We start from the raw sequence: 13616 nt of genomic DNA, 5'->3' as shown, positions 1-13616 counted from the left end.
TAGTGATTTCAGAACATGGAATATGGAGCCAACTTCGCCTTCATCAGCTTCATCACCTTAGGTAAGTGGCTGAACTTCTCTGTGCCTCAATTTCTTATCAGAAAAATGGGGATAATAATAGCACCTTCCTTTCTTAAATTAGTTTCTTAACACTTTCTTATTAACTATAAGAAACTTCTGTGCTGTCACTCTTTACTAGAAAGAAAATAATTTTTTGTTTTCCAACAAACTCTGTCCTTGACATCTATTCTTTGAGTGTTTTTCAGTTTTTGAAAATAAAGGAATGTCTGTATAGCTTCAGTAAAATCTTAGCACAATAGTCCTTCTTTAGTTTAGTTTCATTACCATTTCAGAACCTGGCTCTGGTCAGTACTTCTCAGAAAGCCCAAACCTTGCCTCCCTTTAGTTAGCTGGTGACTCCTATCTCACACCCCATTCCTCTGCAGACACTTTCAAATGCACTTGAACACCATAGACCAATCACATAGCAAAGTTAACAATAACTTCTTCACAGGGGACTCCTGAGGGGATCTGTGGTGCTTGGATAATCTGCAGTCATGGAAACAGCAGATGAAGTGTTTGGGTCATTGGAATGCTTTGAACTCACTCTTCCTGTGGCACAGACTACTAATTGCTTCTAGGTAGAGTTTTTCCTCTTCCTTTTTAGAAAATTTTAGCTGAGTACATTGCTATCTCACTGAAACATTTCTCTTACAGCTTAATGTTGCCATATGAAAGTGTTAGCCAAAGAGATGTAAGCAGGAATGCTGTGAGCCTTCCAGGAATTCCTCTTAAAGAGAAAGTACCAATCTTTTCTTCAAACTTTGTCATGACACCTTGAATGTGAAAAGAATGGCTGGAGCTCCAGCAGCTACTTCAGACCATGAGGTTTAAGACAGCAATTCTCAAAGTGTAGACTGAGGACACATAGGGTCCCCTAAATCCTTATTTGGGAGGCCCAAAAGTTTCAAGTCCCTTTTCCAATCACATATCTATGTGAAGCCTAGAATTTTCTTCATAGACTTCAACCAAAGCAATTCATTGCAACAGATTGCATGCAGTAACAGGTGTTTGATTCAAGCTGTCTTCTATTAAGCCAGCTAGGGATTTACAAACATGTAAAACAATTATTCTTCTCAATAATTTTGTTTTGTCTTAGAAAATAGCATTAATTTTCAGAAATCTGTGTTATTAATGTTTACATTCAGTGGGTTTACTAGTATTTTAAAATAAAATAAATTTGTAAAAAATGTCTGTTTTAATTTCTAACATGGTAACCCACATTAAAAAAGTTCTTGGGGCTTCCCTGGTGGCACAGTGGTTGAGAGTCCGCCTGCTGATGCAGGGGACATGGGTTCGTGCCCCGGTCCAGGAAGATCCCACATGCCGCGGAGCGGCTGGGCCCGTGAGCCATGGCCGCTGAGCCTGCGCATCCGGAGCCTGTGCTCCGCAACGGTGAGAGGCCCGCGTACTGCAGAAAAAAAAAAAAAAAAAACTCAAGGTGTTTTATGAAAACGCTCCTTGGTTGAGAGCGCTATTTAAACAAGACAGTGTGAAGCGTGCATTCCTGGCCTTTTTTATACCTGGAATGTCACAGATGTCTAACTGCAGATTTTGCTGAAGTTCTGCATCCAGTTAGTCCTTCCTGTCATCAAACCTAATTTTAAGGGAACAGAACTGGCTCCAGTATCCTGGTACTGGGGTAGCCAGGTGTGTCTGAAGATCAAGATCACTCACAGGTCTGCCCCAGTGCCCCTGGCAGAGGGCCAAGTAGGGTGCAGCAGAGGCCGTGCCACTGCGCAAGCTGCCCTCAGCCTCCAAGGCACCCCCTCTGTGTTTCCTGCCTTCACAAAAGATGAGAAGGAAACCCAGCAGCTGGTCACTGCCAGGAAGTAACAGACACAAATTCTAGGGCCGTGGGAAAGGGAGACAGGGAGGCCAGGGGAGGCCCTTCCATCTGAGCACAAGCCTAAGGAGCATTTGGGAAGAAGAAAAGCAGAAGCTTCCTGTGATGTGAAACCCACTTTCTATACCAAAAGGAAGAGCCTCTGGTCTGCCGTATAAAGTGCATATAATTCCCCTTTATAACAGAAGATACAGCAGGTGGGCTGCACTTCCTGCAATTCACAGGGCTGAAACGCATCATTTCTAAAATTCAGTTCGCTGCTAGAATTTAAACCTGGTTTGTGTTGAACACTTGAATAAAGGTGAAGCAGGATTTTCTCCACATATTTGCAATACATTTTAAATCATAACTCTCTTGAGAATAATATGGCAAATGTGCTCTGTTTTAAGGCCCACCAATCTCTGCATTTTTCTCCAGTCTAGATTTTCTTCCCTTTCTTTACATTGCTGTGAATCTCTATCTGATCTGCCCACCACTATACCTCCAGCACCTATAATAATACTGTAGGGCTGAAAATGCTCTCTTATGCTCAGTTTGTCATCAGCAAAAGGAGTCATTACGCTTCTACAAGAGACATCTTGGGAGGAGCTTCAGTATATCTAACGGCCATAAGCAAATTATTTGGAAAAGATTATTTAAACTCTACATTGGCAGGAATTAAATATTCAAGTGTAATCATTTAATGGATTAAGGGATTTTTTTTTCCAGATGATGTAGTAACTAAAAAATCAAATTGGTGAAACTGTACTTTTAAGAATATATTTAAATGATTGATTTCCTGTACAGCTCCCCCATTAAGAAGCTGTTTTGTTCCTACTGAAATGGAACCACCACTTAAGGGCTGTGAAATCATGGAGGTTTCTGTGAAGAACTCAGCCAGAGAGACCTGTCCTTGTCCAAGCTGGATGCACCTCACCAGCCTGTGCAGAGCCCAAAACTACACGGAGGGGAGCATTTCTTATTCTTCTCCGGCTTCTGAGCTGACTCCCAGATGGTGATGTCTATTTTGTTGGGTTGTATAAATTGCTAGCCATGCATCCCCCCCAGAAGGCCCCCTGGAGTGCCAAATTTGTGCATGTGCGCATGTGCGCACGCGCGCGCGCGCGTGTGTGTGTGTGTATGCATGTGTGTCCAAGTTTTCCTGTGTTGTGCTGTATTGTATAGTAGATTGGAGAAGCAGGACTCCTAGGTTTAATAGGGGTGAGTCATGCCTCAGTCATGCCCTTCGGAAAGAACTTTAAAACAAGTGCCAGTGGGCTCTCCGGATTGTTAAATGAAGGATTGAAAGGTCATAGTAATAATGTTGGCCAACCAAAAGAAAACGCACGTGTTATCTCATAAATGAAGAAACGGAGGCCTGGAGAGGTTCCATGACCTGCCCAAAGCCACACAACTAGTTAGTGGTAATAGACCCAACCTACAGCCTAATCCTCATGGTTCTTAATTAGTGCTCATTTCCTATACCACACCACCAAAGGTAGCCTGTAAACAAAGCAAACCTGTGAAGGCATTAGGAATATACTTGCTGTATCCTTATAGCATTTATCACCATTTATTAAAATTATTTGTTGACATGTTTCCTCCAGTAAATTATGAGCTCCTTAAAATAAAAAAATATGTATTTATTTATTTGCTTCCCCTGTGCCTAGACCCAGTGTCTTACACATAGTGGGCACTAAATACCTTTGGGAGAAAATTCATATTTATTTTGAATTTGTCCTGACCATTCTTACAGGAAGCTACGAAGTGGCCATAGTGGGAAGATATATCAGTTAGAGTCCAGCCAAGGAAACAGAAACTACTCCCCATCCTTATAGGGCATATACAGTATAGGAAATTAGCTACACAGCATGGAAGAACTGGGAAGACAAACAGGGGATGGTGAGGTAATGATCAGAGATTATTAATGGAGGGAAATTGGGAGGAAGTGGTGCTAAAAGAAGTGTTTAATGGGAACTAGCATCATGGAGGGAATGGTTGTGCTGTAGGATCTGGGGTCTTTGTGGAGATGGACCCAAAGCTGGAGGCCCCAGAGACAGAGGAGAAATACCCATGTCCCCTCCTACCACCACTGTCTCGTCAGTAAATGGAGAAGGAAAGAGGACGTGGTCCCTGGGAGCCTGACCCACTCCTCTGGTGTGCTCGGTGCGTCACTTCCACTAACACATGGAGGTCCTTCGAGATGATCCACTTCCCTTCGTGCTAATTCACTACGCACCAGGTAGCCCTCAAACCTGAAGCCTAATTCTATTTGCCATGTTGTTATTTCAACCAAAGTGTGAAAAACTTTTTTAAAAAAAAATAACTGGTCAACTGATCCACAAGTAGAGGGGGGAAAAATCAGTGAAAACAACTAAAATGTGTTAGTTCAGGGGTTTCTCTTGCTTTTTTTGTAAATTATGAATGAAGGGCCTAGAAGATATGCAGATGGCCAACAAACATATGAAAGGATGCTCAACATCACTAATCATTAGAGAAACGCAAATCAAAACTACGGTGAGGGGCGGGTCCCAGGGGCTCGGGCAGCCGGAGGAGCGGCAGCGGCCAGGCAGCCCAGCTTTGCGAAGGCTCTCGGCGCGCCGCGGCCCGCAGGCACCGGACACGCGCCTGCCCCGCCGTCCCGATGCCCAAGAGGAAGGTCAGCTCCGCCGAGGGGGCTGCGAAGGAGGAGCGCAAGAGGAGATCGGCGAGGGTGTCAGCTACACCGGCTCCCGCAAAAGTGGAAACGAAGCCAAAAAAGGCGGCAGGAAAGGATAAATCTTCAGACAAAAAAGTGCAAACAGGGCTTCCCTGGTGGCGCAGTGGTTGAGTCCGCCTGCCGATGCAGGGGACACGGGTTCGTGCCCCAGTCCGGGAAGATCCCACATGCCGCGGAGCGGCTGGGCCCGTGAGCCATGGCTGCTGAGCCTGCGCGTCCAGAGCCTGTGCTCCGCAACGGGAGAGGCCACAATAAGGGAAAAGGCGAGCAAAGGGAAAACAAGCTGAAGTGGCTAACCAAGAGAATGGAGAAACTAAAAACAAGGAGAGCCCAGCTTCTGATGAAGCAGGAGAAAAAGAAGCCAAGTCTGATTAATATCACACACCTGGTCCTATCAGTGGCCCCAATCTCCCTTCTTGTACAATCCAGAGGAATATTTTTATCAACTCTTTTGTAAATGCAAGTTTTTTAGTAGCTCTAGAAATATTTTTTCAAAGGAGGGAATCCCAACTCATCCCATTTTTTAAGTGTAAATGCTTTTTTTTAAGAGATGAAATCATTTGCTGGTTGTTTGTTTTTTTGGTAAAACCAGAAAATAGTGGGATATTGAATATGGGAGGTTTTGATTGTCTTGGGTGTCAGCTTAACATTCCACAGATGGAGGGTAGCTTTTATATCTTATAATACAAAGCATACTAAGTGGCAGTTTGGAGTCAGTTGTGCATTTAATGTTTTAAACACTTTAAATTACTTCTCTTCCCATGTTGTTTTTGGTAGAATTGTTTCCTAAAGCAACCAACTCACCCCTTGATCTTGGCTCTCCCGGGCAGAATTTTGTGCACTCTGTAACATATTTGGTCGTGGTTGTCCAGTTCTTCTAGAAACTGTCAGTGTGCTATGAACGATTGACAATTTGAGTATGTAGTGTATATGATATTAAATTGTGAATTAGTGGGACTTAACGATGTAACAGCATATCAATATTTGAAGATATTGGTACTTGATATCCTGTGAAGAAAAATTTGCCTCCAAATTTTAAGCTGGAAAGTCACTGGAATAACTGTTCAGAAAAGAATCACAACTACATAATTTTTTAAATTTTTGGTACGTATGTTGAGAACTGTGTACAAATTGAAATGTCTGTGTACTGATCCTCAAAACAACCAATAAAATCTCAACTATGAAAGAAAACAAAAAAAAACTACAATGAAGTATCACCTCACGCCGGTTAGAATGGCCATCATCAAAAATCTACAGCCAGGGCTTCCCTGGTGGCGCAGTGGTTGAGAATCTGCTGCCAATGCAGGGGACACGGGTTCGAACCCTGGTCTGGGAGGATCCCACATGCCGCGGAGCAACTAGGCCCGTGAGCCACAACTACTGAGCCTGCGCGTCTGGAGCCTGTGCTCCGCAACAAGAGAGGCCGCGATAGTGAGAGGCCCACGCACCGCCATGAAGAGTGGCCCCCGCTTGCCACAACTAGAGAAAGCCCTCGCGCCGAAACGAAGACCCAACACAGAAAAAATTAATTAATTAATTAATAAACTCCTACCCCCAACATCTTCTTAAAAAAATCTACAGACAATAAATGCTGGAGAGGGTGTGGAGAAAAGGGAAACCCTCTTGCACTGTTGGTGGGAATGTAAATTGATACAGCCACTATGGAGAACAGTATGGAAGTTCCTTAAAAAACTAAAAATAGAACTACCATAGGACCCAGCAATCCCACTACTGGGCGTATACCCAGAGAAAACCATAATTCAAAAAGAGTCATGTACCACAATGTTCATTGCAACTCTATTTACAATACCCAGGACATGGAAGCAACCTAACTGTCCATCAACAGATGAATGGATAAAGAAAATGTGGCACATATATACAATGGAATATTACTCAGCCATAAAAAGAAACGAAATTGAGTTATTTGTAGTGAGGTGGATGGACCTAGAGTCTGTCATACAGAGTAAAGTAAGTCAGAAAGTGAAAAACAAACACCATATGCTAACACATATATATGGACTCTAAAAAAAAACGTTCTGAAGAACCTATGGGCAGGACAGGAATAAAGACACAGACGTAGAGAATGGACTTGAGGACACAGGGAGGGGGAAGGGGAAGCTGGGATGAAGTGACAGTGGCATGGACACATATATACTACCAAATGTAAAAGAGATAGCTAGTGGGAAGCAGCTGCATAGCACAGGGAGATCAGCTCAGTGCTTTGTGACCACCTAGAGCGGTGGGATAGGGAAGGTGGGAGGGAGACGCAAGAGGGAGGAGATATGGAGATATATGTATATGTATAGCTGATTGATTTTGTTATACAGCAGAAACTAACACACCATTGAAAAGCAATTACACTCCAATAAAGATGTTTAAAAAAAAAAAAGAATGTAGGACCTAAAACTTTTTGACAAATAAAGCATATATTTCAGCACACCCATGGAGTGTCAGTGAGACAGGGTGGGCCAGGGCAGCCTCCCAGCAAGGGTCTTGCAGTTGCTTGGATTATTTTACAAGTTCCACATGAGGGTCATCTTTTACATCTAGGTGTTTCTCCCCTCTTTCTTTTGGAAAAAGATAGAAATAAATTCTAGCCCAGAGAAAGAAAGATATCGTGGCCTAGGATTAGGAAAAAGATAAAGAAATAAAAGGAGGGAGATCTAAAACTCCTTGCTGAGACCCTTCCTCCCACTGTCTCCGGCAGTCCTGGCCTCATCCCTGAAAATGAGCTTCCAGAGAAGCCCAGAAAGAACTCCCTTTAGTCTTGACTCTCAGATATGTGCACAGTTAAATTTGTTGATCTCAGTGGTTGCAGCAGAAACTGACAGATATCGACATTTAGACAAAATGCTGCAGGCCAGATAAAATTGAGATTAAACCAGAGCGGCTCTGAGGTCCAAAGGTGCCCCTGCTCCCCAAGTCTGGCTGGCAAACACATGGCATCAATAAGTATTAGATATTATCAAGGAATTATTGCTAGGGTTCTTAGGTATGATACTGGCAGTGTGGTTAGAAGGAGATTGGGCATAGTCTTAGGAGATGCCTGCATAAGTATGTAGGGGTGAAGCTTTAATGATGTTTGCAATTTATTTTCAAATGATTCAACAAAAAATATTTTTAGATATCATACATGTATGCATAGCTATATACCTATAAATGTAGATGGTTAAATGACACAAATATGGAAAAAAGGTTAACTATTAAACCTAGGTGGTGAGTATAAGGATGTTCTGTATTTTCAAAGCTTTTATGTTTGAAAATTTCACAATAAAACTCAGGGAAAAATAACTGCTGTCCATTTGGCAATTATAGTTCCTATCATCAACTATTAACGTAGAATTACTTTATTTAAAAAAACTGTATCTCTTGAGTTTGGCAAATTTGAACCAATTAACTACAGTCTAAGTGAGATAAAGAATGGACTTTCTAAACCTGGTAAGCTTGAGTGATCAAACCCTTGTCTAGATAGAGTTCACCGTGATGAAGCAAGAATTAAGACCCTCCAAAATACTGTGACATTCCAACTACTCTTGACTTAGGGCACTATTCTCAGCTGTTCATTCATTCATTCGGCGTTTAAGCACATGCTATGGCCCTAAGATTGGGGAATAGGCACCGTCTGCTCTCCAGGAGCTCCTAGACCACAGAGGAGATGAACATGGGAATGAAGTGGGCAGTGAAGTATGACAGGTACAATGATTCAAGGGGTCACAAGGATAAGAGTGGGGACAAAGGAAGGAGCAGGCATTTCAACTAGGTATCAATGAAGGACCAGCAGGATGGGATTCAAAAAGGAAGCATATCAGTCAGAGAGGTTAATGAGGGATGATTTACAAAAGTGTGGCTGAGTTAGGGAAAACCAACAATGGATGGTGAAGCCACCAACTGTGGGGACCCATTTCCTGCCCTCAGTGTGAAAGGAGCAAGAGGAAGGGGCACTACCAGACCTCAGAGAAAGCAGTCATGACTTTCATTTGAAGGATCCCATCAACCTGCAGTGACTCAAAAGAGAGGATGCCAGGGGAGGAAATACCCTGGTCCTGTCCTCCCGTCCAGCTCTCATCTTCCACCAAGACCTCCCACTGGCTCAGCTCAGTACAGAAAGCTTGGTTGATGCAGTCCCTAGAGCTCAGCCCCCAGAGGCAGAGGGCAGGGTAGAGAAGGTCAGGGACAACAATGTTATTCAGCAAAATGGATAATGCTGGAGGGGGCATTAAACAGGAGTAGGGGAAGTGTGGGCCAGGGGGGAAGGTAGAGACGTGTCCACTACGGGAGAGTGAAGGACATGTTATACAGCAGGGACAGCATGAGCCAGGGCAGAAGTTAACCTCACATGCTCAGGAATTGCAGGCGTCTCAAAGTGAGCTTTGAATTGCTTCACCAGTGGAAGAAGGGAATTAGTTGTAGCCATCTCCCTCTCTCATGGACACTCCCTTAGGATCAATCTTTGACCATTTTGGCATTTTTATATATGCAAAATAGATGAGCTTTAAATTCCTTGACAATTGATCCATATGGATCTTAGAAACCTTCACAATAACTCCACAGTTAAGAGTCTTCCAACTATAAGAGACACATGCTTAGCTTAATTAGCATAAGCAAAAAGGGAATTAATAACTGAGACATTCAAGAGGTGGCATGAGTTTTAAGCAAAGCCCTATCCAGGCATTGAAATGATGTCACTATGCCTTTATCTCCCTCTTTTCATCTAGTAACTTTACTTTTTCATCTGTTGGCTTCAGTCTCCAGCTGATCTTCTCTAGTTGGTGGCAAAGATGGCCACAGAAGTTCCAGGGATATTTTATCTTTACAACCAGTGAGCCAGGAAAAAAGAAGAGCAGCTTCTTTCTCATTCAGCATTCCTATCAGTCCCTCAGTGTGGATTTACATCAACCCTGACTGTGTTAAATGCCCACCTCACCCAAACCTAGTATCCAAGGAGGAAGAAATCTTTGTCATCCAAGATCGTGTGATCATTATGTGAGGGAAAATGGCAGACGAGGGGTTGTAATTAGGCCTGGGCAATTCATAAATGACCAGAGTGATGAAGAGACTAAAATATGGATGGATGTTACTGCAATCCACATGCTGTGGATCCACCCTTTTCTGCTTCTATTCTCCATTTTCCTCATTCATTCATGCAGCGTTTTTGAAGATTCACTTTACATCAGGTGCTGTAAGAAGAGTAATACACCAGTGAACCATAAAGCCCAGTTGTAGCTTATAATCCCTTTCTTATTTTTGCAGTTGTTATTGTTTGCCATGATTCATATACCCCTCCAAAAATAATGCAAAGGCTATTATAATTCTACAGTTTGTTTTATTTTCCTGCATATACATTCATTCAGCCAATAATTTATTGAACAATTAAAATGTGCTAGATAAAACAGTGAATATGAATATAAAATTTTAAATGTTTGGGTGTTTTTATTTGCTAAAATCTAAATTAAGAACTCTTTAAACAGTGAATAACATTACAACCATGTAAAATAAGTTTCCATGTCTACAGCTCTCTGTTGATATTGGTGTTATTGCTGAAGAAATAATACAATTTTTTTTACCATAAGGAAAGAAAAGAAAGTGATCTTTATGTCCCTTTTTAGTGATTTTTAAAAAATATTCTCAGTCTATTATAAAATATTTAGTAGATTATTTTAAGTCTTGAATAATCATGCTGTACCTTTATCACAGTAATGAGAAGATTTTAACACAAGGTTATTTTCATAAGTATGAATTACATATTTTGTTTATGAGCTATAGTATTTGAATTTGAATGTCTTAATAATTTTTTTTAAGTTATAGAAAAGATTTACTCTGTTGACCTTTTTAATACTCTGCTTTCCCATTGGCTATCTATACTAAACTTTTCTTCCATGTTAGTAGAAATTGTTGCAGTGAGAGGAGTGGAAGTACCAGCCAGTCAGAAACCAGCATATTAAAAAGGTCAACATCGTACATTTTTCTTCTATAATTCATAAAAATATTAAACATGCAGTATTTCGTCTCAGGCCCAAGATTGTAATAAAAGCAGAAAATGGCACAATATTAATTCATCTTCATGACAAATATTGTAATGTGAAAAGGAAGTATACAAGCTACAAATATTTGGTTACCATTTAAAAAATATCTTCCATCCTTTACAATGTAATGAGAGTAAATTTATACTTCCTCAAGTTGAGCCCTTTCACTAAATACCTACTGCCTTTTAAATTAATAGGACTCCTTTGGGACTATACTGAAATTAGACTTAATCCCCAAGAGACCTACTAGTACCACTAGTAGCTAATAAAAGACATTCATTATTTTCAAAAAATAAGTAGAAGTTTTATTTTAGTTAATAGTTCACTTTTGCTGTTATTAAGTTATTTGAATATGACTAATTATAATTTTCTCACCATTTTAGATGGTTATTTCATTTCTACCTTTATATCAACATAATTCCCAAATAAAGTAGTATTCCTTCATGATCAATTCTATCATATGACAGAAGTTGCATTATATAACTAAGAACAGAAATAAGGGCTTGTATATTCAGAGTCTGAAAGAACTCAGTCAATCAATTCAAATCAGACAGTAAGCCTCATATGCATTCAACACAGTTTTGAATTTGTCTTTTCGTTTGTGTGTATGTGAGGTGAGAGGGAGGAAAACCAGAGACCTAGCAGGACTCAGAATCCAGCTCAAATCATTTATTTAAAGGACTGATGGCAGAGCTGTGAACAGGAGTGAGGGAACCTGCAAGGTGGATGCAGCCAGAGACTAGCAACAGCAGAATTTCATGAATGCCTCTAGGAAGAGGGGCAAGGGGAGGAAATGCCGGCGCAGCCCTGTAAGATCTGGAGCTCTGGTTGAGGAGCCGGCACCAGGAGCCATAGCGTGGAAGGATGAAGCCCGTGGCCAAACAATGAAGAAGAGCAGGGAGGAGAGAGAAGGGAAGAAATACCTGGACCTCTCTCCCCCCGCATCCTACTGACCAAACTCAACCTAATGCCAGCTGTCAAGGAAGCCTGGGTGAGGGAGGCACCAGGACCAGGCTCTCTGGCTCAGAGCAGGAAAAGGATAGGCAGAGGCACAAACGAACAATAAGCAACAGAGATGTTAAAGGGGGACTCAAGGAGACCTTACTGAAGGCAGTATTTGAGGTCTCCTAATATTGTGAGAAGGAGCACAGTGGAAGGAGCTGAGAATGGCTGTACAAGAAAATGGAGATGGAGAGAATGAAGGAAAAAGTAATCAAATATATAGCTCTCTGGGTCGGACTAGAATGTGGGTGTTGCTCTCCCTTTTAGAGTATTATTTGAAAAGCTGCCTTAAATGATGTTAAAAATAAATAAATCTGCCAAACAACTGTATAGAATATTCCTGGCGCATTCATTTTGAAACGGGAGATGATGCTGAGAGATTGTGAACTTCCATCTTTGGTAGTTTTTTCTTTTATGAGAGCTTTAGGCATTAAAAAAAAAATCCCCTATAAAATCTGCCATTCCAAGTTCTTTTGGTATTCAACTTGCTCTCGACAGAGTGAATACAACTAGAGTGTTGAGTGACTTGTTACCAAGAGTATCATTGCTGCTTGCCTTTTTACCATAGCTTATTTACTACTAACAAATATCATCTTGCGATGCTAAAGAGTGCCTTTCACCCACTGGATCCCAGTGCTTTATGAACTACGAATGCAGGAGTAGCTAAAATAGAGCTCTCTCTGGGATGGAATAAGACAGCTGTTAGCCTTGCAGAAAGGTTGCACAACAGCCTGAGTGCAAACCAGGGAAGGGTTCTCAATCTAACTGAAACTGCAAGAAGAATTTTAGTTGATGGACTAATTGCTGAGGCTGGCATTTATTCAAAAAACCAGGGCTTATTCTTCTCTGGTAGTGAGCAAGATTCTTCACTGAGTTCCATTTAATAGATCCTGTTGCTTCCATTTAAGAGATGAGGAAACTGAAGTTCAGGGCCACAAACTGTGCCCAAGAGAATTGGGTTGTGATGCATGCCTTCTGAGTTTCCGGTTGTTATTTATCTTTGGAGTAACGTGGCAAACAAGAGCATCAACAGGGAAACAATGACTTGGTACCAACGTGAGAGAAACAGTACACCCAAGGTGTGCATGTTTTTGCAGAAATTGGGCTGCTCTGGGAAGGTCACCACGTGATCCTGGTTCAACTTGACCCTACATAGTTTATGAACTCAGACAAGTTCCAAGAGCCAGAGGTGGTATGAATGCAAAACACTCTTCTTCCTTTAAGAAACAGCAGACTGTGAGTCAATGAAACTTTAAACTGATTAGTTTGAGGTGGGCTTCTCTTGCCTCACACTTCTTTCATGCTGGAATGTCACATTAATTGGTTCTTAATTGAACAACGTGCATCCAATTTTCAAAACCCAGCAGAGTGTAAAACAGGAAGTCAGACTCTTTTTCTTTGGAATAGAAAGTCATATGGGTAAAGATACAGTTCATAAGGATTAAACTCTCACAGAGGTTGGAAGCTGTCATGCAAGCATTCTTCTACTCAGCACTGTAAGGTATAGTCCTTCAGGCTGTCGATTTTCACATGGAAAGCATTTTAATGCTACTTATCTGCAGGAGACCATCATCTTGTACTTGAGCTATAAGATGATGCCAAAAACTTTCTCAGCTACTTGATTTCTGGAAAACCAAGATCTCTAAATGTAGCTGTGTGATGTATATGGTTAATTATCCATTTCCTCTGTAAATAAATAAGTTGCTCTTAATTTGTGTATGTAAAATAAGCCGTCATTGGATGGTAGCTAGTTAAGTCCTAGACGTGAGAGTTTCTTATCTACAGTGAAATTTGGACCAAAAGGTCTACTTTCCACCTGTTTAAATTAAAAACCTGTTTGTTCATGTTCTCTCTTTGGAAATCTTTCATGTAGAGGCAAGTTTATTTTTCTCTCCTGATGAAATATTATTTTTAAACAGGATCTGTGTTCTGAATTCACATGGTGTGAAAAGTCAGAGACAGAAGGAAAGTTGCCTTCTTGCAACAA

At 41.3% G+C, this 13616-nt stretch overlaps 1 protein-coding gene across 1 annotated transcript; it reads left to right on the top strand.

Moving 5' to 3' along the window:
- Window positions 1-4529: 4529 nt before the first annotated feature.
- On the top strand, window positions 4530-4979 carry LOC115851044 (non-histone chromosomal protein HMG-14-like). Its single transcript, XM_030852797.1, has 2 exons — window positions 4530-4710; window positions 4861-4979. The coding sequence occupies exons 1-2, from the start codon at window positions 4530-4532 to the stop codon at window positions 4977-4979; spliced, it is 300 nt and encodes a 99-aa protein (XP_030708657.1).
- The last annotated feature ends 8637 nt before the right edge of the window (window positions 4980-13616 follow it).

Source organism: Globicephala melas, chromosome 7 (genome assembly GCF_963455315.2).
Source record: "Globicephala melas chromosome 7, mGloMel1.2, whole genome shotgun sequence".
Taxonomy (NCBI): domain Eukaryota; kingdom Metazoa; phylum Chordata; class Mammalia; order Artiodactyla; family Delphinidae; genus Globicephala; species Globicephala melas.
Note: the sequence above shows the minus strand (reverse complement) of the source record. Positions and strands in the feature narration are given on the sequence as shown.

Excerpts from the sequence above, each read along its gene's own strand:
- LOC115851044 (XM_030852797.1), top strand. The coding sequence starts at position 4,530 with ATGCCCAAGAGGAAGGTCAGCTCCGCCGAGGGGGCTGCGAAGGAGGAG. Across the intron at positions 4,711-4,860 it reads GCTTCCCTGGTGGCGCAGTG|GGAAAAGGCGAGCAAAGGGA; the intron begins GTTGAGTCCGCC and ends GGCCACAATAAG.